This window comes from Manis pentadactyla, chromosome 14 (assembly GCF_030020395.1).
Source record: "Manis pentadactyla isolate mManPen7 chromosome 14, mManPen7.hap1, whole genome shotgun sequence".
NCBI lineage: Eukaryota > Metazoa > Chordata > Mammalia > Pholidota > Manidae > Manis > Manis pentadactyla.
In genome coordinates this window covers 11,623,099-11,650,594 of record NC_080032.1, presented here as the reverse complement: position 1 = coordinate 11,650,594, position 27,496 = coordinate 11,623,099, and the positions used below count along the sequence as shown (strand labels likewise).

Sequence of the window (27,496 nt, the reverse complement as noted above, 5' to 3'; positions counted from 1 at the left end):
CAGTGCTGTCAGCGCTCTAGTCCCAGGGAGAGGCTTCAGAAACCGCGGCATGGTACTCAGGGAGGGCTTCTCCGAGGAGTTGATGTTAAGGCTGAAGCATATGTAGTTGTTGCAGATGATGTGCAGGTAGAAGGTGAAGTGGTCCAGACAGGGCATGGCATGGGCAAAGGCACAGTGTTGAGGGGAAAACATGTCAAAGAATATACTGGCTGTTACCCTCAAGAAGCACATAGAGTACAGGAGAAACACAATGGATAAATATGCACTGATGAAAATACATAAATATGGTCTTTGTCAAGGAGTTTGAGTTCTAGAGCTACTCAATATAGTAGCCCTAACCACGTGTGACTCTTTAGATTTAATCAAAATTCAATCAAATTTAAAATTCAGTTTCTCAGTTCCATTGGCCCCATTTCAAGTGCTCAGTAGTCACGTGTGGCTGATGTTGGACAGTGCAGGTACAAAACATCTCCATCATTGCAGAACGGTCTATTGGACAGAGCTGCCAGAGAGTCAGAACAGGCAGCCAAATCAGGACAGACTTCCAGGAGGAGGAGGCAGATGGCAGAGAAGGGACTCTGGGAAAGTCCTTGGGTGACACTGCCCTCTATCCTCAGTTGGAGAAAAGCCAGGACAGGGAGTGGAGCTGGGGTTGTTGGCTCTGAAACAGTGTACAACCTGACGCCTCCTGGATCAGGGTATAATCTCTGGGTGTGTGCTGGCTGGCAGCCTCTCACCGGGAAGGGGAGGCAGAGGACCGCACAGGGAATCAGCCGGAGAGGCTGAACCAGGAAGTCCTGCCCCCTCGGCAGCCAGGAGGACTGTGGGAATTGCAGTTTGGCACTTCTGGATTCCCTCAAAGCTTGACAGGTGCAGAAAAGCTGACAAAGGGTTCAGCTGGGCATTTTGGGGGGCAAAGAGGGAGGGCTGGTCAGGGCTGGGGACACATCTGGGTTTGGGGTTTCCACCGATAGGGGTAGGAGGAGGACTGCCTTCTCTCCTCTGCTGCCCAAGTTCTGGGATAGAGAAGAGATGCCAAAGTGGAGGACTATGTTAGCTGGGAGCTGAGAAAACATGCAACATTTGGTTAACCAGACTGGCACATTCTGGTTATCGAGATTTGCCCAGGAGAGAACAAGTTCCCGTAATGTTATGGAGGAGAGGTGACAGGTGGTATGCTATCAGCTGTTTGTCATTCATGCATGTAATCCAGTATTTATTGAGCCCAGTATTTACTCAACAATTACTATGTGCCAAGCCCTGCTGGGAGTCAGGAATGAAGAAGACAGACAATACAAAGATGTGGCAAGAGATCTCTACACTAATTCTGAAGCCACATCATGTGATGTTTTTTCTTTTTTTTTTTTCAGGTGATCCTTTTATTTAAAGTTCAATATGTTATTTTGATCTTTTCATTAAACATGTAGTTAACAATTTTCTTATCCTTGTTACCTTTTTATTTGGAAGGTTCTCAAACTTACAGAAAAGTTGCAGGAATGACTTATTTTGAATGAACACTGGTAAACTGTTTACTCAGATTCACCAATTGTTAATATTTTGCCACATTTGCCCTCTCTCAATTTCCCTCTCTCTTCTCATCCACCTCACCATTTAAGAGTAGGTTGCAAACATAAATTGTCACCCCTAAAATTTTAGCATGTCTCCTAAGAACAGGGCATTCTTTTGTGCAACCACTATGCAACTATCAAATCCAAAAACTGAACACTGATATATTATCTAATATATAAATTTATATAAACCACATTTATGCTTATTATTATATAAACCATATTAAAATTTCACCCACTGTCTCAATATCTCTGTAACATTTTTTTCTGACCCAGGATCCAGTTTAGCATCATTCATCAGTGATGTTTTTTTCTAACTATATAGGCCCGTCAGTTATTCATGCTGAGTACGTTTCCTTAGGAGCATGTGTTACAAATGCAATTCAGTTTACCTGTGCAATTATTTTATTAATGTCTGTAAGCTCCACAAGAGCTTGGATCTTGCCAGTTGCCACAGCCCTCTGCACACAATAGGTGCTTAATAAAGATCTATGGAATGAAATGCGTGAAGGAAAGCAAAGCAGGCACTTTCTTGAGTAGGGGCGACTTTCCACGATTCTCTCTAGATTTGTCCAAAAGTCTTCATACTCCTAACCTTCCACTCCAGCACTTGCGTTGCACACAATAGGCGCCCCAGTGCTGAGCACACTCCTGCCACGCCCGCAGGCCGTGCGCCCCAGGGTAAAAAGTACCCCCGCACGCCGCGAGGGGGCGGCAGCACTCCGCTCAGACTCCGCTAGCTCCCGAGCCGGCGCCTACAGCTCCAGGAACTCAACGGGCGAGCCTTTACCGGGCGCCTCCCGAGTTCCCCGAGCTGCACTCGGCTCTCGAGGGCGCAGATCCGGTGACAGGTCGGTGTCCATGGAGGGGGATCCAGGCCGGAGTCTAGGGGTCGCTCCGGGAACGCAGGCTGAGGCCATGAGCTTGTTCTGAGTCGGGCGCTGCGGGGGTCGGCGCTCTCGGTTCGGGAGCACTTCCGGGAGAAGTGTCCCGGCAGAACTGGCGACCTCTGACCCGCCAGACCTTCCTCGGGTACCTCAGCTGGCCGCTGAGCGCGGGTGCCCCTGGCCGCGCTCCGCCCCGGACGTCTCCGCGCAGGCGCCACGGCCGCGGTTCCCATGGCGACGGGGGGCGCGTCCCTGCCCGAGGCCCCGCCCCCAGCAGGCTAGGCTGCGCGGGGCCGCGAGCGGCGCGGGCAGGTGCCACGGGCTTCGGGCAGGTGGTGGCGCGGGCTGGCTGCGGCGGCTCCACGGTAGGTTGTGCGGCGGGCGCGGGGGTGAGGGCCGGCCGTCTGCCTTCGGGCTCAGGCCAGAGAGGAGGCTGGGGGGCGGTGGCGGGCGATGGCCGCCAAGTTTCTGCTCGCCTGAGGCCACGGGAGAAAAGTTGGCAAAGTTCAGTGGGGAAGAGGTATGGACCCAGCGGACCTCCCCGGGCTCTGGGTGTGCGGGGAGAAGGGAATGCCGCTTTGGGAGCTGGAGGAATCTGTCTTCCGAGACTTGGGAGTGGATCCCGCGGGAAGATCCGGCACAGGGCAGCCAATAGATCCCTCGCCGCCCAGCGGAACATTTGGGAGTCGATCTCGGGAGTGGGTCGGGCTCTAGTGGCCTCCGGTCCCACTCGATCCCCAACCTGGGGCTGACGGACGGTGATTGGAGACTGGGAGCTGGTTGACCCCTCTGCCCCCACGCGGGTCCGAGCTTTGGGAGCAGACTCCAGGGGGAGATTTGGTGGCCTGAGCTGGGGGATCGCTGGAGATCCTGTGTATGCAGCCTGGAACTGCTAGGATCTGTACGTCCGTGCGGGTGGAGGCCCGCCCCGGAGGTGGGCATTGAGGAGCGGGACTGCACAGCGAGGCGGAGCCCAGGACGAAGGGATCCTGTGGGCAGCGGGGGCGGTGGAGAGAGCGGCGCGCCGGGCCCTCGGGGCGCACCCTCCCCGCCGGGCCTCGCTCCCTTCCGCGCACCTTCTCAGAGCGGAGACACCGTGATGGGATTAAGGGTCAGTGTCCCCGCTCCCAGGCCAGCTCGAGGGGCCCCCACCCCGTTGGCGGCGTCGCCTGGGGCTACAGGCGGGGCCACCGGGAAGGGGAGCGGCCCGCTGAACCCCAAGCCCGACCTTTCCACATCCTCTGGCTCACACTCGCCACAGAGCCGGGACGCCGCGTCCTGAAAGCTGCTTTCCTTCCATAGTGGGGTGTGTAATCTCCGCGCGCTGCCCAGGTGGCCGGGGCTTCCTGCCGGCCGGACTGAATTTACCCTGGTCAGGAGCAGCCATTAGCCTTTGAAGGGAAAGGGTTGTACCTGTTGCGCCAAGAAAGAGCTTTTTCTTTGCAGCTTCTTTTTGTGACCTTGGGCAAAACTCCTAACTTCTTTGATCCCTGGCCTCACTTCTGGGCGAAATTGGGTGGGGGGTAGGGGGTCACAGCCCTTCCTCTTCTGGGTGGCTGGCAGGATTCTTGGGTAGGAAACAGGGGCACCATAAACATTAGCGGCCCTCATTCTGTGGCGCAGTGTCTGAGGGAAGGCTCCAGAAACCCAACTTGTCGGCTTTTTAAACTGCAGGCTTCGAGAGGTGTTTAACTTGGTCTTTCTTCCGAAGGGGTTTATTGCTCCTTCGATTCCCCTTTGGAGAGAAGCTTTGCGGTTTGGCTAATGAGTAACCAGGACATTTGGACAGGGCTTCTCCCTTGGCCCAGGTTTCCCTTTGCTAATCCATTAAGGCTCCTGGACAAGCATGCATTCTCCTCCAGACGCTGGCATCTCGTCCCTGGGACAGTGCCCGAGGGAGTTGTGCAGACAGTAGCCTTGGTCTTGGTGGTTTTAGGGGAAATTCTTTTAAAGGATTTGCATGTATGACAAGGGTGTAATTACCTGAGAGAAGTGCAGGGTTGTGGTGCATCTTCTGGGCACGTTTCAGCTGGGCACATGAGCCGGCTCATTCAGGAACCCATGTGTGTACGGAGCACCTACTATGTGTCCCACACTACAGAAATGGTGTGGTCGGGCAATATAGGATCTGTCCTTCTGGTATTACATTCTAGCTATGGAGCAATCAGCTTGCGCTGCCGTCCAGAGGGGCAGCCGTGCTGATTCTTGATGTGGGGGGTGCAGTTCTCACCCCAGGTTCTGAGACTAGAAGGGCCTTGCCCCCTTGGGGGTCCTGGGGGCTGGCTTTTATCCAAGGCTGACCTTGGCAGGACAACAGAGAGGCCCACTGTCTGGCCTGAGCACACCTCCCTTTCAGCATCACCAGAATACATCCCTGACCAACTCAGAGAGCCCCAGAGGAGTATTTTAAATATATATTCATTCATTCGTTCATTCATGCAGCAAATATTGTGACCGTGTGTCAAAGACCATGTGTCAAATATTCTAAGTCACTTCAGTTTACCCAAGAGGTAAAGCTTTTGTGGAAAGAGGCGGTTGTCTAGAACGGAAGAGCTAGAATGAGGGGGGGTGGGATGGGGGTCAGGAGGCTTAGTATCTTGAAGAGCTTGCTGGTGGGAAGAGGATGGTGTTACCGGCTGAGAAGAGGGAACAGGGCTGCCCGGATGTGGAAGGGGGCAGGGCGTGTTGTCAGGGGATGCTGGCTGCGGCCAAGGCAGCCATTCTCGGGGGTTTGGACTTTATTCCAGGGCAGTGCAGCCTGGGATACAGAGAGGGATAGGGTCATATGTGCATTCTGGGGAGTTTGCCCTGCTCTTGTGGGGAGGCTGAGTCGGCGAGGGTTCTGGAGGAGGCTTTGAGGCCAGTGAGGAGACTGCTAGAAAATCCAGGTGAGAGGTGATAATGGACTGGATTTGGAGGGAGACGTCGGTCAGTGTTGTATTTAGAGCCACTCATTTGAAGACCCCTTCCTGGAGCCATAAGAGTCTCTCTGTAGAGGGAAACCCCCCAGGGGAGGTGGCCTGAATATTGTGTCAGTATTTCATCCAATTCAGCAAACCTTCCTGAGCACCCATAATTTGTCTGCCCCGGGATGGTCATAAACTTCCTCAGGGCCTTCGCCGTCAGCCCTACCACCTTGCTGTGTGAGGAACGGGGGTAGCTCATTATTCCCCTTTCACAGATGCAGGACTCAGTGGTGTAGCAGGTCTTTGCTGGCCAGCAGTAGCAGAGCAGGGATTTGCAGCTGCAGACGATTGGAGTAGGTGAAGTTGAGTGGGGAAACCACAAAGTGTGGTGAGGTTGAGTTGGGGTGCAGCACAGGGAAACCCAGGGAGGCTTCCAGGAAGAGGCAGGGATAAAAAGGAGGGAGCCAGCTAGGGAGACATGAGGCAAACCCTGGCCCTGCCCCTTCCTGGCTGTGGCCTTGGGCATGGTACTTGTTTTGAGACTCTGTCTCCTCATCCGTAAAATGGGCTCAAGCTGAGTTCCTCTCCTCCCTCAAAGGGTGGTTATGTGAGCTCAGTGAAGCAGTGCATGGAAAGTGCCAGGCAGTGTCTGCACCGGTCCACGCTAAGCCACGGGTATGATTACCATTATAGCTTGTCATCAGGACATGCTTCAGGCAGGCCGTGCCTCTCCCATCACGGTGTGTGTGTGTGGAGGGGGCAGGGGAGCGGCCCCGCAGGTGACACTTGAGCGATTCCTGGAGGATGAGTAGGAGGCAAGGAGGGAGGGCACTGCAGGTGAAGGAGCAGCATAGGCAGACGCATAGCCATCTGGAGAATTGCATGCTAATCAGCATGCTCAGAATGCAGCATGGGTTGAATGAATAAAAGTTAAGACCATCAGCTACCCAAATTCTCTTTATACCCCTTGCCTCTCCCACAAATACCCAACCAGGAAGGCTTTGGAGGGTTTGGGATAGAGAGAGGGCAGGAGGAGCCCTGCCCAGCAGTTCCCATTCCTTCCCTGACTCACCCATCCAGATTATAGGAGTGTGACCCCAGAAAAGCCCCTTCCCTCTTGGAAGCTGTTTTTTCCTCTGTAAAAAGGGAGGATTGGAGTGAATGTGGTTAAAACACGTAACTCAGCAGAACACCTGCTGTTCACTGGACCCTTATATGATCCTGACTGTGGGATAAACTAAACTCTTTTGTTCTTTTTTATTCTTCACAATAAACCCAGTCAGCGCTTGTTTTGGGACCCTTGATTTTGCAGTTTATGAAACTAAGGCTTTGAGGGGTCCTTCTGCCCACTTGCATGGCTCCAACTTCTGTCACTTCAAAGGAAGCTAATACGCTGAACCGAGGGATAAAAACACACATTTTTTTAAAACTTCATTGTGATGGATATATTATTGAATATCTCATGGGCAGTTCAAAAAAAGCCCTTGCCCTTAGGACTCCAGTGCTTAGGGATTTCGGTGATTGGGTGGGAGGAAGGCGAGGGGGAAGGCAACAAGGAACAAGTATGCAAGTGATCACGCATTGGCTTCTGGGAAGGAGTTATCAGCCTGACATTTGTTAATTGCTTAGGTAAAGGACCTTTGAATGTTCTGTAGACTTGTCTCCATTAAGAATATAAAATATTCCCCAAAGCACGACCTTTGGATGTTTACATCACTGAGTCAGAAGTGCTACACATACACATTATACTTATCTAACACACCGAACACTTTAAAGATGACAAAATAATATTGGTTAAGTGAAAAGGGAGTCTCCCAACCCCAGCCCTTTTATCACACTCTGCTAATTATCTAAGTTAGTCTTTTTTTTTTTTTTTAGATAATTATTTTTTATTGAAGGGTAGTTGACGCACAGTATTACATTACATTAGTTTCAAGTGTACAACACAGTGATAAAACATTTATATACATAATTCTAGGTTCCAGCTATCACCCTACCAAGCTGTTACAATATCTTGACTATATTCCTTATGCTATACATTACATCCCAGTTACTTATTTATTTTACCATTGGAAGTCTGTCCTTTTTTTTTTTTTTTTTTTTTTTTTTGTGAGGGCATCTCTCATATTTATTGATCAAATGGTTGTTAATAACAATAAAATTCTGTATAGGGGAGTCAGTGCTCAATGCACAATCATTAATCCACCCCAAGCCTAATTTTCATCAGTCTCCAATCTTCTGAGGCATAACAAACAAGTTCTTACATGGAGAACAAATTCTTACATAGTGAATAAGTTCTTACATGGTGAACAGTACAAGGGGAGTCATCACAGAAACTTTCGGTTTTGCTCATGCATTATGAACTATAAACAGTCAGTTCAAATATGAATACTCATTTGGTTTTTATACTTGATTTATATGTGGATACCACATTTCTCTCTTTATTATTATTATTTTTAATAAAATGCTGAAGTGGTAGGTAGATACAAGATAAAGGTAGAAAACATAGTTTAGTGTTGTAAGAGAGCAAATGTAGATGATCAGGTGTGTGCCTGTAGACTATGTGTTAATCCAAGCTAGACCAGGGCAATAAAACATCCACGTATGCAGAAGATTTCTATCTAAGTTACTCTTACGTCAACTCTGGAACCAGATGGAGGGAACTGAATCTTGGTTCTGCACTTACCAGCTGTGTGACCTTGGGCAGGTGGCTAAACCTCTCTGAGCCCTGGTTTCCTCATCACTATATGGAGATGATAACGGGTCCTGCTTTTGAGTCCTGTTGCTGCGAGGACTCAGTGAGAAGGGCCTGGCGCACCGTCAGTGCTCGGTGTGTGCTGACTGTCATTGTTCTCTATCTTGTTACTTGTGGTGGTTATAGTGTAGTTACTGTCGCCTCCTTCCCTCTAGACTTCACACTCCCAGAAGGCAGAGACCCTGATGTGTCTCCACTGCTCTTTCCTCAGTAAACACTTGTGGAATAAACAAAGGAGTCAGCATATGTGGACAAATCCTTTTAACAACAGCGATCATAAAGCAAGGAATTTCACACATACATTAATAGATTTATGTGATACATTTATGTACTAAATTAATAGCCTTGGACACTTTCCCTTTTCAGAATGTGTTGGCTCACCCCACACTTTTAAAAAGCTGAATAAAACTCCCAGGCATGAAGTTGCTGTTTGTTATTGAACAGATGCCCCGCTGATGGGCACTGAGTTGTGTTGGTTTTGCTGTGACACAATAACGCAGTGAGCATCCCTGTTCACTGGTCTTTGCGGACTTCTTGCTGTCAATTGGAGGAGAGAGTCCGATGGGGACCTGGTGCGATACAAGGCACTCGGAGTGTTGCTCCAGCCTGCCCAGTTTCCCTCCGGAGGGGTGCCTGTCATGTTCCTATCAAGGCTGTGGGACAGAGCTCCTGTTGGTCTGGGTCCGAGGGAGGGAACAGTGGATGGCTCTGTCTTAGCAGCAGCCATGGCACGGAGCCTCTGGCATTACGTTAGGGAAGGTGACAGTCCCTGCATGCAGCATGTTTTGTGGCCCTTGTGTTCAAATCCGGCTTATTGAGGACTGTGCTTGGAAGATACTTGCCCATGTACACACAAGTGCACTCGCTTCCTTCTGGAAATACCTAGGCCTTGTATTAGTCAGGTTTTGCTGTAATAATCCTGTGTAACAAACGTCTCCCAAATGGCAGGGGCCTTTGACAGCCAACATTTGTTTCATGCTTGTGGGTCAGCGGCTTGCTTGGCCGATCTTGCCTGGGTTTGGCAGGCAGGCTGGACTCCAGGCTTTGTGTTGGGTTCACGTCTGCCCTGTTTACCTTCATCATGATGCCCAGCAGCCAGCCAGGGCATGCTTTTCTGTGGGGGACACTCAGCACTCAGGAGCTTAGTGGGAATCCTTAGTGCCTTCAAAAATCTCCACTTGCCGCTCAGATGGTGTCACTTCCGCCCTCGTTCTATTGGTCAGAGCAAGTCCCAACATCTGTGAGGCAGAGACATGTACTGCTTTTAATGGAGACTGAGAGGGGACAAGTGTATATTTTCTGAGCAGTAGCCCAGCCTGTTTTAATGCAATACATCAGCTTTCTGATTGGGCAGGGCGGGTTTGCAGGGCTGGAGGGGCTCCCGGGAAAGGGCAGTAAGAAGTGTGGCTCAGGATTTGTGTGGGGCATGTTGGAGCAGGGCTCTGGGGAAGGAGGCCTGGCTTTGCCCTATCACCCAGCACAGGCAGTTCGCCTCTCTGTGTCTCAGTTTCCTTATATGGAAAGTGGCAATCATGTGCCCTCTCAGACTGCCTTGATGATGAGTTTTGCTCTAGACTTGGTGTGCAATTCTTCGACCTGTGGTACGGGTAGCCAGTGGAGTGGGAGAGCACAGTGAAGCCAAGGGAGGCTGTGGAGGGAACAGATGTAGGTTCAAATCCCAGCTCTGCCTCTCATGGGCCATGTGACCTTTGCCCAGTCTCATTGCCTCTCTGAGCCTCAGTTTTCCCATTTTTAAAATGGACTCAGGGTCCATGCTTTTGGCTGTCAGCAAGAAGGACTGTGAAACACTTGGCGCAAAGTAGATGCTAAACAAATGGTGGCTGTGACCCTGGAACGGAGGGGGTCCCGTTTGGGATGGAGTAAGGAATTCTGCAGAATGGATGCTGGTTCTGCCGAATTGGCTGTAGAGTTGGGATATTCCCAGTAGCCCTTGGGAATATTGCAGGGACTCTGGATGCAGACTGTCTGGGTTCTAATCCCAGCTCCACACTTACCAGCTTGTGACCATGGGCAGTTAACTACTTTGTGCCTTAGTTTTCTCATCTGTAAAATGGGGGTAGTAATAGTGCCTACCTCATGAGGTTGATGAGCATTAAATGAGTTAGCACATAGTGCCCGGTGATGGATGCATATATATTAGCAACTATTGTCATTATCTGCCTGTGAAGGCCCAAGGAGGTTGCCCCTGGCCTTGGGAGCCACCAGGGCCTTGGGGAAAGGAGTGAGAGAGATGCTTTTAGGACCCCAGGTTCTGAGCAGGTGATTTTCCCTGCCTGCTGCAGCTGTGTGTTTATGGGTCACAGTTTGCATGACTTTCTGTTCGCAGGGCAAGCCTTTCTAGCCAGGGAGGACGGAGTACCTTTACTAACTGCCCAGCACTCTTGGACCTGAAGCTGCCTCAGTCCAGCCAGGAGGAGTCAAGGAAGCTCTGTGTTTAAGGAATAGTCACACCGCCCCACTGTGGGAGCCCTCCACTTCAGGGAGCCCGCGGTCATGCCTATCCGCTGGAGGCCACCCAAGCTGGGTGTGGGGTTAGAGGTCACTCAATCACTCCTTCATTTGTTCATTTGATAAAAATTTATGCTGTGTCAGTCATACGCCCAGGCTCCGGGCAAGATGGCTATTCTGCTGGATGTCAGGTGGGCTTCCCAAGGAAGCTGGGTAGGAGGTAGAGATCCTTCAGATACAATTACTGTGTGACCCTGGGCAGGTTGCTTCACCTCTCTGAGCATTTCCTCATCTGTGAAGGGGTCAGGTGGGCTACAGTGTCACTGGTGGTGGGAGAGGACAACACTTGACCTGTGTGTACCTGGTGACTTCTGCCTTAGCCCCTGTGCATTCAGAATTTTGGGGTGGGGGGATAAATGAGGGCACCTCTCCACTGTCTGCTGAGACCTGGCTTTTGAAAACACTAATATTATTTATAGTAAAATGAAAATAGTAAGTAGAGAGTATTCATTCTGTCCTAGGCACTGTGCTTATCACTTTCCTATGCATTGTTTTAGTTGATTCTCATGTGCCCATTTTACAGGTGAGAGAACTGAGGCTCAGAGAGGGAGTCCCTTGCCCAGGGCCATTACTGGGAAGGGGGAATGTGGATCCATGCAGCCCCTGTGTCTTTAATCCCCCTCCACGCTGCCTCCCTGGTGGTAAAGTAGGGCCGAGCTGGACAATCCCAGTGTTTTGTCCCATCTCCACCATCTCATTGCTGTGTGACTTTGGGCAAATGACTTTGGCTTTCTGGGCCTCGGTCCTCATTTGCAGAAAAAGATGCTAAGATTTTCCCTGTGTGGTCACTGTGGGAGTAGGTGAGGTAACTGTGTATAAAGCCTTCTGCACATAGTGGGCGCTTTAAACATGGAAGCCCTTCCCCATAAAAAGATCAGCTTAGGGTTTTTAAAAAATGTGTGAAGTTATGCTAAAGAATTGCTTTATACATCACAATATAAATCCTCTTCGTTTGTAGCAAAAATAGTAGCAGTAGCAGTGATAAAAGATAATTAAGTAGCATTGATTGATTGCTTCTTACATTCCAGTTCCTCTGACACATGGGTTTGTGCGTTATTTTATTGGACCCTTTATCCAGTCCTTTCCTTAATCAGTAAAGAAAGGTAATAATGTCATTCCCATTTTACAGATGAGGAAACTGAGTCTCTGAGAGGTGAAACGCCTTGCCCAGGGTTACTAGCCAGGGGCAGGCTGGGAGCCCTGAATACCTGCTGGAGACACAGCCGTATTTTCCAAGGCTCTGAATCAGGCTGTGGCTCCCAGCCGGCTCTGCGTTGATATTTCTGTTCTTTCTGTATTGCTTCCTAAGTCACGAAAGCCCTTTCCGGGGACCGTCCTGTTTACCCGTGGCATGGTGAGGCACTGATGGGGGCAGGAAGCATGGGGTGTGCGGGGCTCCGGGCTGAAGGGTAGGCCAGGGGGTGCGTTGAGTCCGCTGAGGTCACCCTGGGAACTCAGGCCACCGGGCTGGGCCTTGCCCCCGCTAGCCCTGGCCGGTGCTTGGGGCTGGGTTGGGGAGTGACTCGTCTGGGGAACTCTCAGGACCCTTTGGCCTGGGAAGGCCCCCTACATTTATCTCCCTTTCATTTTGGGCTCCAGCACTGGAAAACTTTGGTCTTTGTTTCTAGAACTGATAGCCTGCATGCCAGGGACCGTGCTTGGCACGTGAACAGGTCCTAGGCCATGGGAGAGAATAAAGAGGTATAAGAATGAGTTCTGGGCCAGACGGCAGGACTTCTGAATTTGACTACTGGCTTTTCTGCTGTGTGTTCTTGGGTAAGCCCCTTCCCTCTCTGGGCCCTTTTCACAGCAGGGGGGAGAACTGGGTGAGTAGATCCCAGAGCCTCTTACTCACGCACTCTCTGAGAAGAATCACCACCAGAAAGGCAAGCCTGGAAAAGCCCCCATTTGCTGAGGGCTGACTATGGGCCACGTCCCTGGCTGGGGAGGTACTGTGGATGTCTTCTTGTCAGTCCTCAGAATTACTTAGAAAGCTGGTATTACCAAGCCCCTTTACAGATGAGGAAACTGAGGCTCAGGAAGGGAAAGCCCTCATTGTTGCTCAGCTTGAGGTGGAAGTGTCAGGGTCTGGATCTGAACTCAGGTCTGCCTTCTGCAAGCCCAGGCCTCCCTTTAACAGCTCAAGGCCACAGGCTGCCTTCTGCCCACCTTCCCCGACCCCGTTGGAGACACTGTCTGTTTCCCTCAGAACTTACAGTGCCCATATCTTTTCCTTTCTTCCGAGTTTATCCTTTCCGTCTTTGTTATTTATTAAGCACCTACTGTATACCAGGGCCTGGGGGGCATGGGGCCCATGGGGGCACTGGGGGTGGGGACCTTGTTCTCCTGGGCCTGCCTTCTGTCAACCTTGAAGCAAAACTGATTCACCTGATCAGGACCTGAAAGCCTTGGCAGCCAGCAGACCACTTCCTGGAGAGGTGAGAAGCCCCTGGTTACTGTTGGATTTAACTCCAGGGTGGAAGTGAGTAATGCTTCCGGGCATTGCCTTTATCCACATGCCATCATCACAGCCCCTCTGCCTTTCCCTCTTTCAGTTCATTGAAAAGGGGGATGGGGGAGCAGCTGGAAGCTTTGGAGGAGTTTTTGGAATGCCCAGAATGCCGGCTGGCCCAGCGGAGTGGGTGTGAGCCGACTGCCCGGGCTCGGTGGGGTCCCTGGGCATCCGCGGGGCCCCTGGGTGTCAGCCAGTTCCTGTTCCGAGGCCTGAGTCACCCCCAGAGATGGCTTTTCTGTGGACTGTGGCAGCAGCCTGCCATTGAAGACACTGCCCAGGTTGGGAGCCGGGCAGCCCTGGGGTCACCACGTCCTGCCTTTTTCTCACTAGCCAAGCAAGTGGCTTCCTGTCTCTGCCTCGGGATCCACACCTGCAAGACGGGGGTGTCCCCCTGCCCTTCAGCCTGGCCAGGAGTTCTCAGGGAGGTCCCTCGGGCGAATGTTGCTTCTTCGTGCTGTTCTGTTGGGCTGGGTGGCGGATGTTGGGAAGGGCCCCGCTGTGCGCATGCGTCTCTGGAGCACTTGGGGGTTTTCGGACCTTGTTTCCCCAGGGCGGGCCCTTCTGCCTTCACCTGGTTGTCGCCTGCATACCTGGCACATGGTGACATGAGATAACTTAGTTCAGCAGACTAATTGATGACCCTTGTTTCATTTTCCAAATTAATACTATCTCTTCTTTTTTTTCCTTACAACACATTTACATGTTATACATTTGTATTATAATACATTTTCATTGTTGAACGTTTAGAAATGCAGATAAATGAAAAGGAGGAGATAAAACTCATAATCCCACATTCTGAAGTTTAGCAGTGCTAATATTTTGGGGTATGTCTGTTAGACTTGTCAGTCACACCGTGCCTACGTACACGTGAGGGAGAGACGGCAGCACTACACTTTGGGGTTTTGAAGGTGGGCCTTATACTCAGATGGCTTGGATTCAAATCCTGGCTCTGTTACCACCTGGCTGTGTGACCTTAGGTGGGTTACTTTCCTTCTCTGAGCCTCAGTTTCTCTTCTGTAAAATGAGGTTATGTGAGGATTAAATGAGTTAATGTGTGTGAAGGGCTTAGAGGTGGCTGGCATGCAGCACATGCTAAATTCTTACTTGCCAGATTGTTTTATGTGGATGCATATTTCTTCTTGTTTTGAGCAATGAGGCCCTTCCTTCGGGACGCTGTAATCTACAGGGGGTGGATTTGGATTAGGCTGGGAGCCCCCAGACCCATCTCCTCCAGTGCTTGCTTTTGTTTCCGAGGCGGGGGCCGCACACAGTGGAGGTTGGGCCAGGTGCTTTGGCCCACGCAAAGCCTTGGGTGCTCTTACAAGCCAGTCCTGATCGTTATCACACAGGGATGCTTCCCGGCCCGCCAAGGCCTGGGTGTTGTCCAAGTCTGAGCCACTGGATGGTTCCTGCGGGCTGGAGGTGGGCCCTGTAAGATGAGCTTGCCAGGAGCCTCACCCTCCTTCCCTGGCTGTAGCCAAGGCTTCAGGAGGATGGGCTCAGCCACACCGGGGGAGAGGGACAAGGTCAGCCAGCCACTTCTGAGAACTAGGAAGTCACCTGGACCCCACTGGACTGGAGCAGGAGGGCCAGAGAGGGGAAGGGGTCAACGGAACCTGGTTTTCAGAAGTGGGTTTGGGGTTGGTGACATCCAATGGGGAAGTGATGCTGCTGTTCACTAGCTCTGTGGCCATCACAACCTGATCCGCCCCAGTGTCCTTGTCTGTAAAAAGGAGCTAATCACAGGCCTTACTTTATAAGGTGATTGTGCTAAAACGTGTAAAGGCTCCCAGCACAGCATAGTCAGTGCCTCCTCCTCCTCCTCGGTCAGCATGTGGCACATGTAGAGCAGCAACACTGAGTGGACCTGTGGCTACGTTCTTGCCATGCGTGATTTCACCAAACCCTTGTAATAAACTGTAGTCGCTGTTGTTAAGACTGCTATCATGCTGTTGGATTCCGCATCGCTTTTGAGTCCATGTAACCGTGGCTTCACACCTCTGAGTGTGTGATAAAATGCTCAGCAACGCTGTACGTGAGCAGTAAAAGGCAGCCGTAGTGGGCACCGTTATTCTTTTGCTGGTGCTTATGTGGAGCTCTTTGGACTGGAAGCAGCCATCTTAGCCTAACCCAGTGCCTATAATTTGGAGCATCTGACCCTGAGAGTCTTCTGAGCCTGATCTTGAAAACCACTATTTGTTTTCTTTCTTTCTTTTTTTAATAGTTCTGAAGTATATTGCTTATTTTCGCAATAAAATTAAGTGTGTTGGGCAGATAATAATAGTCAATAGATTCTGCATCCCCATAGGGTTTTGTAGTACAGCTACCTTCATATGTAGTTCCCTTATTCAGAAGGGAATATGCTTCATGTGCTGTCTCTTTATTCATAAATCAGTAAAAACAAAAGCATTAACCTTGAGTATTTCAGTTCAACGTAGAAACCTTAATTTTAGAACCCGCCTGCTACCACGTGATTGGATTCAGAAAGAGCACAGTTTCTCTAAGTCCTTGTCTTGATTTGACACTATTTGTTTTCATTGTCCATGACACCTCAGTGCCGTGCCAGGTTGCCCCCCGTGAGCGGCCCCCAGGCCCTGGTTATTCACTTCACCTGCTCTGAAGGATGGCTGCTTTATCTTAGGGGTACCCCCGTGGTCCTCCAGGTTGAGTGCTATGCCCACAACATGGTACGTCCCAAATGATCTCCCAAATGTGGGACGACCAGTCCGGCTGTTGTGGAATGTGATACTAAATTCACACGCAGGAACTGTGTATTTGGCGGGTGGGTCACAGAAGAGTCTGGTTTGTAGGGAGAGTGTGGGGCGAATAACCAGCCTTTCTGTGGGCTGCTGGCTCGGGCTGTGGCCTGGGGGCCTGCTTGGCCAGGCTGGAATCCTCACATGCCACTGTTGCCAGAAGGGTTTCTTCACCAGTGCTTCCAAAGGGAAGGGGGGGATGATCCTGGGGATTCAGGTTCCAGACGGTGTCTAGTGTGGGATTAGGGTGGGCGGCTGGAATAGTTCAGGATCCCAGCTGGGCGCTGAGTTTACCTTCTATCTGAAATGCAAGTTCACGCTAGAGAGAGATGCTAAGCTTTAAATATAACTCTTTGGGTGTTTCTTGTTACAAAAACAATATAGAATCACTGTAGAATGTAAGCAAAAAAAAATTACATAAAAATTATCCAAAATGTTAACTGTCCAGACAGGTATTACCGTAGTTAAAAAGAACTGAAATAATGGGATAAATGTTTGTTGAACACTTGCTAAATGCTTTACGTGCTTTATCTCATTGCACCCATCTTAAAACTGTACTCATGAGAGATTGGAATTCAGCATTCTGTGCTTATGAATGTATGGTCAGAACCACCCAAAGGATCTGGCTACCCACTGATTCTTCCATCCACTTTTCCATCCATCCACCCACCTACCCATTCATCCATCTATCCATCTGTGCATATATCCATGCATCCAGGCATCTATCCATCTATCTAGTCACCGTTTCTTCCATCCATCCATTCATCCACCTATCTGTCCACTACCCATTCAAGCCTACATCCATTCACCCTACTTTGATTTGATCAATCCATCTACCCATCCAACAATTTATTGATCACCTACTCTGTGCCAGACACTGTAAAATATTGAGGATACAGCAGGATTCAGTGCCTTCATAGGCCTGACATTCTAGTTGGGAGAAGCAGACATACAAACCCATTAATAAAACAAAGAATTGCGATTGTAATTAAGAGCAATTGTGAAAATAAAAGGTGATGTGGAAGATGGATGTGTGCTTTAGATTGGGAGTAAGGGAATAGTTCTTTGAGGAAATTATCTCTGTGCTGAGACCCGAAGGAGACAAAGAGTCCTGGGGAAAGTGTTCTGGGCAGAGGGACTGGTAAGTGCAAAGGCCCTGAGGTAGGAGCAAGTTGGGAGTATTGGGAGAACCAAGGGAGTGAGGTGGGAGGAGGCATAGGAGGGCCGTTTGGGGCCTCATGAGCTACTGCAGGGCAGTGTGGGGTTTATGGAAAGTATGGTGGCCCTTCACCATAGAATCTGATTTTAGATTTTAAAGAGATCTTTTTGGCTGCTGAGTAGAGAATGGACTTGGGGTCAGGGCAGGAGTGCAAGAGCCAGGAGGCAGTGAGGAGGCTACTGTCCTTCAGGTGGGAGAGGATGGTGGCACAGGTGGAGGACAGCCCTCCCCAGGACGCTCCCCTCCCTAACTCCAGGTCCTCTCCAGCCATGCCCAAATTTGCAGTCATATGGCATATGTTTATGTCCCTAATGTCTGTCTCCCCCATGGGACTATAAGCCTTCAGAGGGCAGGGACATTGTCCCATTCATTGCTGTGTCCCCAACACAATGCCTGGCATAGAGCAGCCACACTGAATAAATATTTGTCCAATGAATGACTAGCGAGTCCCAGAGAAAATCTCGGTGAACCTAACAGTAAGGAGAACGAATAATAGTGATGACCAAATAATAATAGTAGCAAGCATGTGTTGCACACCTTGTGCTGGGCTCCAGCCTGCCATTGGGCCCACCCTCTGCCCACCTGCACCTCCTTTGCTGGACTGTGGGAGTTCTGGCAACTCAGGGAGACCTGGTCACCTGCCAGGCCAAATCCATGGCTGGTCTCCGGGTTGTGCTCATTTTCAGGAAAGGACTTACCAGCAGGCCTTGGGACTGGGTGGGGCCTCTCCACGGGGTAGGAGGTAGGACTTCCATGCTGTTGAAGACTAACGTTCAGATTTTGAGCCCCACTTTTCCTAGCCTGTGACCTTGGGCAGGCCCCATCCCCTCCACGAGCCTTAGTCTGTCTGTAGAGCTGTGATGGTGATAGGTAGCAATGTCACCATTTATCTCCCCAGTAGGATGTGTCAGACACTGTGCTAACTCACTGAGTTCTCATGGGTGACCCCTCAAAGTAGGAACCCTTCTTGTTCCCATTTTCCAGATGAGGAAACTGAGGTCCAGAGAGGGAAAGTCACTAGTGCATGGGCACTTGGAAAGAGGGAGTTGAGCCCACACGGAGTCTGTGCTTTGAGGCTGTAATGCATCAATTTGGTGTTCCTCAAACTCCCATCATTCCTGTATCACCTTGAAGATTGTTCATATTCATGTACCACCTGGACTGTTATTCTGATAATCTTTTTCTTGAATTGACTCATTTTAAAAAATAACAGCTTTATTGAAATATAACTCACCATGCAGTTTACCCGTTTAAAGTGTATAATTCAAATTACACTTAAAAATAGAACTGCCATGGATACAGCAATTCCATTCCTGGGTATTTATCTGAGGAAAATGGAAACACTCGTAGGAAAAGATATCTGTCTGCCCATGTTCATTGCAGCACTGTTTACAGTAGCCAAGATATGGAAACAAACTGTCCACTGATGAATGAGGATTAATGGACAAAAAAGATGTGGTACCTGTGCATACAAGGGAACATTACTCAGCCATAAAAAAGAATTAAATCTTGCCATTTGCAATAACATGGATGGACCTCGAGGGTATTGTAGCAAGTGAAATAGCATAGACAAAGGCAAATACCATATGATCTCACTTATATGTAGAATTTAAAAAAAATCAAAACACCAAACTCATAGATACAGAGAACAGATTGATAATTGCCAGAGGTGGGGATGGGAGGTGGGAGAAATGGGTAACAAAAGGTACAGATTTCCAGTGACAACATAAGTCTTGGAGAGGTAGTGTACAACATAATGAAGGTAGTTAATTATACTGCTTTGCATATTTGAAAGTTGCTAAAAGAGTGTCTCTTAAAGTTTCTCATCTCAAGAAAAAAACTGTTGTAACTATGTAAGGTGATGGATGCTAATAACTAGACTTTTGTGGCCATCATTTCACAATATGTACAGAAATTGAATTACAAGGTTGTATACCTGAAACTGATAAAATACTCTATGTCAATTATACTTCAATAAAAAATATAAAAACTAGTAAGAATTTTAAAAAGTATTACAATTCAGTGATTTTTAGTATAGCCATAGAGTTCTGCAACCGTTACCATAATCAATTTTAGAACATATTTATGATGACAAAATGAAATTCCGTACCCATTCACAGTCATTCCCTATTTCCTTCTAATTACTTCTGCCCTAGGTAACCACTAATCCACTACTTTCTATCGCTATGAATTTGCCTGCTCTGGACATTTCATATAAATGGAATCATACAATATGTGGTCTTTTGGGACTGACGTCTTTCACTTAGCATCATGTTTCCAAGGTTACCCGTGTTGGAATGTATATCGGGACTTCATTCCTTTTTAAGACTGAATAATACTCCATTGTATGGTTATACCATGTTTTGACTCATTCTTAAAAACTTCAGTAAAAAAACATTTAAAAAGATGTTCAATGGGCTAGTTATATTAGATATAATACACACGAAAATATGTCACTTAAAATTAAGCATATTTATCAGCACGTCCCCGCAGTACACATGCATCTGTGCCGTCGTATACTCGGGACCTTAGCTTGTAAATTCTAACGGGCCACCCACAGGTGAGCGGTTTGGTTTTGTGGAGGTGTGGTTGTTATGTTCGGTGGGGGTGTGCCACGGGATGTTTTACATTTGTCCCACTGAATGAGAAAAACACCTGCTGCTGCTGGAATGGAGATTGAAGTTCCTCGTGGGTTCCACTCTTTCTGCTGCTCCTGTAGAGCAGCGATCCTGCTGTCATGCCCGGTTCTGACCAGCACCTATTACTGCCCTCTGTGTGTGGCACCCGTCCACATACTGGGCTGAAACATGAAAGCACCGCATTTGTAGGCCGACGGTGGTAGAATATTGCAGTTACATATGGTTCAACCTCAATCCCTTTTTCCAGATGAGAAAACTGAGGCTCAGAGAGCGAGGTGACCTAGGAAACACCGGCTGTGCAGAACTGGGATCCAAGGTCCCTTGCATTTCATTTGGCCTCCCTGGCATCCCTTGGCCCTTGGCCACAACACTGCTGACTCACCAGCAGAGGATGGGAGCTTTAGGCTCATTTATTCAGCAGCAGGGATGGGGCCTTCTGCACTGTCCATACTCCCCTCCGTGTAATGTGGGCTCACTGTGTGGCTGCCACATGCCTGGGGGTGCCCCGAGGGAAATGGCGAGCATTACCGGGGCAGCTGGCTGGGGACTGAGCAAGTTCTCCAGTCTCTGGGCTCTAGGGCCTCTGTATCCTGGTCCTCACTCTCCCCGCCCTGGGCCAGGCCGTTGGCCCAACTGCAGCCCGGACTGCTGAGCCGGGTGCACACCCCTGGGAGGGTTGCTCTACATTCAGCAATTCCTGGGTTATGGAGTGGCCCAGCGAATCCCCAGGGGCGTGCGTTGGATCTGGGCCCGGATGAGGCCGGCTGGAGTTTCGGGCCATGCCTTTGGAGGCTTCCCTTTCTAGGGGAGGGAACAAAAGGCTTGTGGGGGCTGAGTGTCTCACTCAAGGTCATGCAGCCAGCAGAGAGCTGAGCAGGACACGATGTCAGGGTTCCTGCTTCCTAATTCGTGTTCCTTTCCACCTGACACCCTCACTGCCCCCCTTGCCCATGTTGTTGGAGGGACCTGTCCATGCTGCCTTGCTAGCAGGTGTGAGCTGGCTTAGGGTGCTAAAGCTCCGAGCTGTCTGGGTGGAGTTTGAACCCCACTGGCTGCGTGCCAGGCTCAGGCACTCCAATGGGTGACGCAGGGAGCCCACCCAGCAAGTCAAGACATGAAGGTGCTCTTAGCACCCAGCACCCCAGCAGGTGGAGGAACGGGTTTGGGCCCCTTCCCTGCTTGATCCCACATGCCAGGGCCTACCCATGGCCACCTGCCTCTGACTGGGCCTGAGTCTGCCAGGCCTTATAGGAGAAATGCCACCTTGGCCTTCTCTGCCCCAGGGTGGGCAGAGCCTTACGGGGACCCTGCCAGTCAGAGGTCAGGAAGGCAGACATGGGACAACTGGATCCCCTGGAGTTGCAGCCCATTGAGCATGACCACAGCGAGAGACCCGAGCTGCAGTCTTGCTGCTGGACAAGTCACGTCAGCTCCTACTTTTATTTCCTTATCTGCAAAATGGGTGTGATAGGGATGCCTGCTTCCGAGGACTGTTCGGGGGTTGGGCATGTAGTAGGTGCTCTGTAAGTGGCCAGGGTGCCAGGGAGAGGATAGAGCGGAGCAGGTAGGCTCTTGTGTCTGGTAAGCCTGGGTTCAAGTTACTGGCCTCATCACCTGCTGCTTGAGTGACTCTGGGCAGGTTCAGTCCTCAGCCTCAGTTTCCTTGTCTGTACACTGGGAATGTTAGTAGCACCGCCTCACAGCGGGCTGCTGTGAGGATTAGCTGACATGCTGCCAGTGAGGTTTTTATTCGCCTAGTGCTGGGCATGTCTTTGGCAGCTATTACTATGATTATTATTAATGTAATAATAATGTTTCCACAGTATCAGCTTCAGATATACCCGTGTGCATTTATTGGATGACTTTGCAATATTAGAGATGTGTTTCTTCAGAAAAAGGGAAACAAGCAGGGCAGCGGAGGCGGGGGATGGACAGTGTGACTCCTCAGGGGCTCTTCCTGTTCAGGGCTCTGGATAAAACGTTCGGTTCAAGGCCAGGGACTCTGTTCTGCTCCTCTGGGCCCTTGATAAATGGGCCAGTGGCCTGGGCAAAGCTGGTTGGTGGATGGTCGGGGGGTTCCACCCCCAACTCCCTCCTGGGGAGCAGCTCCCAGATCTGGCCTCATGGAAGCTGGTGGTCAGGAGCAGAGAGGCCTGGGTGTATCTGAGACCCTGTGGCCCTGTGGCCACCTGGGGGCATCCACCTTCCCTCACACCCCGCAGTGGGTCCTGGGGTCTGAGGTGCTGACAGTTGGGGCCATGCAGCAGCTTCTTAACCTGTGATTCACCGGGCCATGGGGCGACAGAGCAGGGCTTTCTGGAGCCCAGAGAGGGCAGGCCTTGTGACACCAGCAAGCTGAGGGCAGAGGGCTCTGGGCAGGGCCACCTTATTTTGCACCAGATGGGCCTGTCCTCACTGAGCGCCGTTCCTCCACTTCCCCACACGCGGCCCGTAGTCTGTGATCCTTCCTCACAAGTGTGTCAGGTACTAAACCACAAGGCCCCAAACTCATCCCTCCAGAGCCACGTTTTCTTCAGGTGGGTGTGCTCCAAAACCTCAGAGCCCGGCGGGGTGTGCAGGAGAGCAGTGGTAAGATGACTATCCCAGGGACGGAGCTGCCAGCACATTGAACGCACGCTCCGAACCGGGCAGTCTGCGCATGCTTTATACTCGTAGTACATTTCACCCTCCCAGGGGTCCCCTGAATGGGCATTACTGTTTTATTACTGTTTTTATACCCATTTTACAGACGAGGAAACTGAGGCCCAGAGAGGCAAAGTAGCTTGCCCATGGCCACCTAGCTGCTAGCACATGGGAGAACTGGGATTTGAACCCAAGCCTGCACCCTGGCACCAGATTAAAAAAATATTTTAATCTATTTTAAAATTGTAGTGAAATCTACATAACATCTTATGTATAATTACCATCTTAACGATTAAACATACCATCTTAACTATTTTTTAGTGCTCAGTTCAGTGGCATTAAATACATTCCCGTTGTTGGGTGACCATCACCACCATCATCTCCAGAACTTTTTCCATCCTATAAATCTGAGACTCTGTCCCCGTTAAACACTAACTCTCCACCTCCTCCTTCCCCAGCTCCTCGCAGTCACCATTCTGCCTTCTGCCTTTACGAATCGGACTTCTTTAGGCCCCGCATTTACAAGTGGAATCAGTCAGTTTTTGTAATTTTGTGACTGGCTTATTTCTCTTAGCATAATGTCCTCAAAATTGGAGCATGTGCCAGTATTTCCCTCCTTTTTATGGGTGAATAATATTTTGTTGTATATATACATACCGCATTTTGTTTATTTCCCTGTCAATGGACACTTGGGTTTTCTCCACCGTTTGGCTACTGTGAGTGACGCTGCTGTGAACACGGTGTGCAGATAGCTCTTTGAGACTCTGCTTTCAATTCTTTTGGGTTGTACCCAGAAGTGGGATTGCTGGATCGTATGATAACTCCATTTGTAATTCTTTGGGGAGCCACCGCACTGTGTTCCATGGCGTCTGCACCATTTGCGGTCCCCCCCAGAAAGACAGCAGGGCTCCTGTTCCTACATATCCTCTTCAACTTGTTATTTTCTGGGCTTTTGATGCCAGTCACCCTATTAGGTTTGGCTGGTGCCTGATTGTTGTGGGAGATTCTTAGGATCTGTATTTGTTGGGCCTTAGTTCCTGTTAGAACGTCTGTTGCATTGTGATGTTTTTTTCTGGAAATACTTCAGCTTCCCCCACCCAACTGCGAGCTTTCTCAGGATGTACGCCAGTGGCCCACAAAGGGCTGGACTGGGTTAGATGGTGAGGGAATACTGAAGAACCCGCTTCCTGCTGGCCCAGGGCATGCCCTGGCACAGGTCTCTGTTGGGAGAACCCCTTAAGGCTTGGATTTAAGTCTCCAGGATGCTCTGCAAACACCGCAGACCCAGCCCCTGGCTCACCGGAGATGAAGCAGCACCTGAGTACCTTGGACTTGGCTGCTTAGAAGAAACCCCCTGGGGGGCTTTAACAAGCACAGGTGCTGGGACCACCACCCAGAGGCTCAGACGCAGTGGGTCTGGGAGGGCCTCAAGCATCCGTATCAAAGAAGAAATCTCCCCAGGTAAATCTTAGAGGCACCTGGCACACTGGGCACGGCCATGTCACATATTACCTGACTGGCTGTAGTGGAGGAATTCATCACAGAGCCACTCAAGGGGCAGGTGTGTGTCTGCATCTTTGCTGGAGTGAGTGGGTGAGGAGGTGAGTGGGTGAATGAATGAGCTCTGCCACCCACACACCGTCTTCGTGATTTTTGCCATGTCTGTATACCTTCTCTGTTATTATCCACCCAATATTTTAAATTCACCCCACTTGGTTGTACTCAAACAAACCTATGTGTCTTTCCTGTAAACTGACAAAAGCAGCAGTTTTGGCCATAAATCGAAGTTTACTTTAAAAATACAAATGTAGGAAGCCAGTGTCAGCAGTTTCCAAGTAAGTCAAGTGCTGCTGTCCCTGTAGGTTTTAAGCTGGAGGCCTTGCCCACTCTTTGTTAAAGAGGGTGCTGAGCAAGGGTTGCAGAGGTGTTAAGGACGGCTGACCCCATTGGAGGCTTTCTCCTGGCTGGACCTCCTTGTCCTCTATGAGTCAGTTCTGTGTAACGTCCAGCCCTTGGGCTGTGTGTCTCCCAAGCTCCCTAAGTGCAGTTGGCAAAGAGGCAGCGAGGGAGGAGTGTGGTGGGTGACTGGAGTGTGAGCCCAGTGGGCAAGGCCCACTTCCTTGCATGGTGCGGCTGGAACTGCCCTGTGGGTGTTGGGGTAACCCAAGCCCAGGACATCCCTTGCCCCACAGTGGCCCCAGAGACCTGGAGGACTGAGGAGACTTGTATCTACAGGTTCACTGAGCTGAGACGGGACCTTGCCAAGGAGGTCAGGCTCGTGGTTGGGTGCAGAGCCCAGCGGGCACAGGCCTGGCAGCTGGGAGTCAGGAGCCCGTCCTGCAGGGCCCAGTCCTTGGGGGTGGGCATCAGTGTCCCGGCTCCTCGGACCTCCGGTGTGGATGCCCATGATGGGTGCTGGTCCCTGTCTCTTCCTGGTGTGTGACCTTGGATGGGTCCCTTGACCCCTCTGAACTAACCTTGGTGCGTCTGTCAGAGGAATGCATTGGAAAACACAAGTCAGTGCCTGTTTGAAAACACCATTCAAGGCCCAACTGTGAGTTGGTGGCTGCAGGGAGCCTGGCAGCCGACATCCCTTCTCTCTGGCAGTTTGCAGGCTGGAGAGGAGGGGCCCCTGCAAGGCGGGGAGCAGGAGTGGGAGGCTCTGAAGGAAATCTGGGACGCACATTAGCTGAGAGGTCGGTTTGGGCTTTCCTGAGTGTATTATAACAAGTAACCTCAGTCTGGGGGGCTTAAAACAATAGAGATTTATTCTCAGTCCGGAGTGTGAAGTCCAAAATCCAGGCATCAGCAGAGTCCTAGGGCAGCACCTTCTCCCAGCTTCCGGTGTTTTCTGACAGTCTTTGGGGTTTCTTGGCTTGTATCTGTATATCTGCCTCTCCTCCTTTTCTCTTAAGGGCGCTCGTCACTGGGGTAGGGCCCACCCTGTCCGGTATGACCTCACTGAGACCTAATAACGCCTGCAAAGACCACATAAGGCCACATTCTGAGATTCTAGGTAGATGTGAATTTTGGAGGGACACTGTTCAGCCCACCACACACTGAGGAAGGGCCATTGAAGCTGAGCCCTGAAGGGAGGGAGGGAGGGAGGGAGGGAGTGTGTGTGTGTGTGTGTGTGTGTGTGTGTGTGTGTGTGTGTGTGTGTGTGTGTGTGTGTGTGTGTGTGTGTGTGTGTGTGTGTGTGTGTGTGTGTGTGTGTGTGTGTGTGTGTGTGTGTGTGTGTGTGTGTGTGTGTGTGTGTGTGTGTGTGTGTGTGTGTGTGTGTGTGTGTCATGGGTGGGGGTGGGGTACAGAGCGGGTGTCATTCCAGGCCGAGGAGACGGAGTGTGCGAAGGCTGTCCGGGGGGAGTGTAGCAGAGGCCAGTGTGACTGGAGCAGAGGGAGCAGAGGGGCAGAGGGAGGCCCTGAGGTCGGAGCCCCGGTGTGCAGCCCTGGGCACGGGAGGGGTTTAATTCTAAGCGCCTGCCGGGGATTTAGGCAGGGGCACGATGTGGCTGGATTCCCTTTTGGACAAGGTCATTCTAACTACAGACTGGGAGGGGGCACAGCAGGCACTAACAGTGTACATGCTTAAGGTCTACCCCCAAGCACATTTGAGTGTTTTAGTCTTCAGACCCCAGGCAGGCAGGTAGGGCAGGACTAATATCTCCTGAGGAAATGGAGGCTCAGAGAGGGTAAGCAGTTTTCCCAGGATCACATAGGTTGATGAGTGCTCAGGGCCTTTGCTAGTGTCTTCTGTTACATGAATGCTTGATGCATCTAGAGGTGAATGTACTTGGACTTTGAAGATCCATCCTCAAAGGCAGGTGGATTCTGGGGCAGAGAAAATGCCTAGAACAAGGAGCATTGGTTTTACCCCAGTTCCCGCCTGTGCTGTGTTACTTGCCCAGTCAAGGGAAGGTTTAGCTATGGAATGGAGGTAGAGTAGATTCAACAGCCCAGTGAGTGTGGAATTCATTCTCTTATTAACCTGTGAGCTTCTATGATCCTCCCCATTCAGAACAGAGCTCCAGAGGAGAAAAAGCAGGTACAGAGCAGTGAACACTGACCTGTCCACCAAAGAGCATTTCGGAGGGCGTGATAAGATCTTGGGCTGAGGCCCAAAGGAAATGGCAGGACAATTACAACGGGCCCAGAACCTTTGAGCTGATGTTTCTCTTGACTTTCTGGATGTAGATCCACATGGAGAAGATGTTTGTTCTTCTTGGAAAATAAAAATACATGTCTATTCAGACAAAACATTCCAAAATGTGAACATATCAATTTCCCCTGCACTGGGATTTAAGACATAAATTAGGTGCAATCTCCCAGGCACTGAGGACACTAATATTCTCCCAAGAGAGGAGCTTATTTGCTGGATCTGAAATCCCCAGTGTAGTGCAGGTTGTTATTTCCTATTCAGCCTCTTGCTTCTTTAGTTCCCTCTTTGGTGAGATGAGGGAGAGAGGAAGGGAGGCGGGGAGGGAGAGGGAGGGTTTCCTCTGGGATACCCGCTTTCCATTGAGGACTTTCTTCAGCTGTGCTGAGAGAGCTGTGTGGTGCTCCTTCGGGAGAAAGCCGAGCCGGTAACTGCTGATGCCATCCCCCAGCCTGGCTGCTGCTGGACTCCTTCCCCACCGAGGGGAGAGATGCTCTGTGAGTGAGTGAGTGAGTGAGTGTGTGTGTGTGTGTGTGTTTGGGGGAGGGCGTGGAGGAGAGGAGTTAAATTTGGTTCTGGATCTGAGAGCTCGTTTCCTTCCTCTCCTGGTGAAAGGCCCTGTTGAATGAATCACGTCCTCTGTTTAAATAGAGTTCTGGGCCTACAGAACGTCAAGGCCAGGCTGCTGCTGTTGAAGGGATGCCTGCCCGGGGGATGTTAGACTGTGGTTTGGGACTCCGTGGAGGAACTTGAGGCCACCCTAATGGATGACACCTATGACTTCCCTTTGAACTGTATATATTCACCTCATTCATTCATTCATTTGTTCGTTCATTCATCCGTCCATCCGTCCATCCGTCCATCCATCCATCCATCCATCCATCCACCCATCCACCTATTGCAAGCCTAGGTGATGCTCACCC

The 27,496-nt window shown here is 50.4% G+C and overlaps 1 protein-coding gene across 5 annotated transcripts in view; it reads left to right on the top strand.

Annotated features, from left to right (window-relative positions):
* The first annotated feature begins 1,820 nt into the window (after positions 1–1,820).
* KIAA1671 (KIAA1671 ortholog) overlaps positions 1,821–27,496 on the top strand; it is a 184,060-nt gene continuing 158,384 nt past the window's right edge. For 2 of the 5 annotated variants that reach the window (XM_036908975.2, XM_057491880.1), the window contains exon 1: positions 10,467–10,776. In XM_036908975.2, the coding sequence (XP_036764870.2) occupies positions 10,770–10,776 (7 nt within the window). In that variant the 5' untranslated portion in view covers positions 10,467–10,769. Of the gene's footprint in view, positions 2,821–10,462; positions 10,777–27,496 lie in introns of those variants that run through there. The other 3 variants (XM_036908977.2, XM_036908976.2, XM_036908979.2) reach the window with 3 other exon arrangements.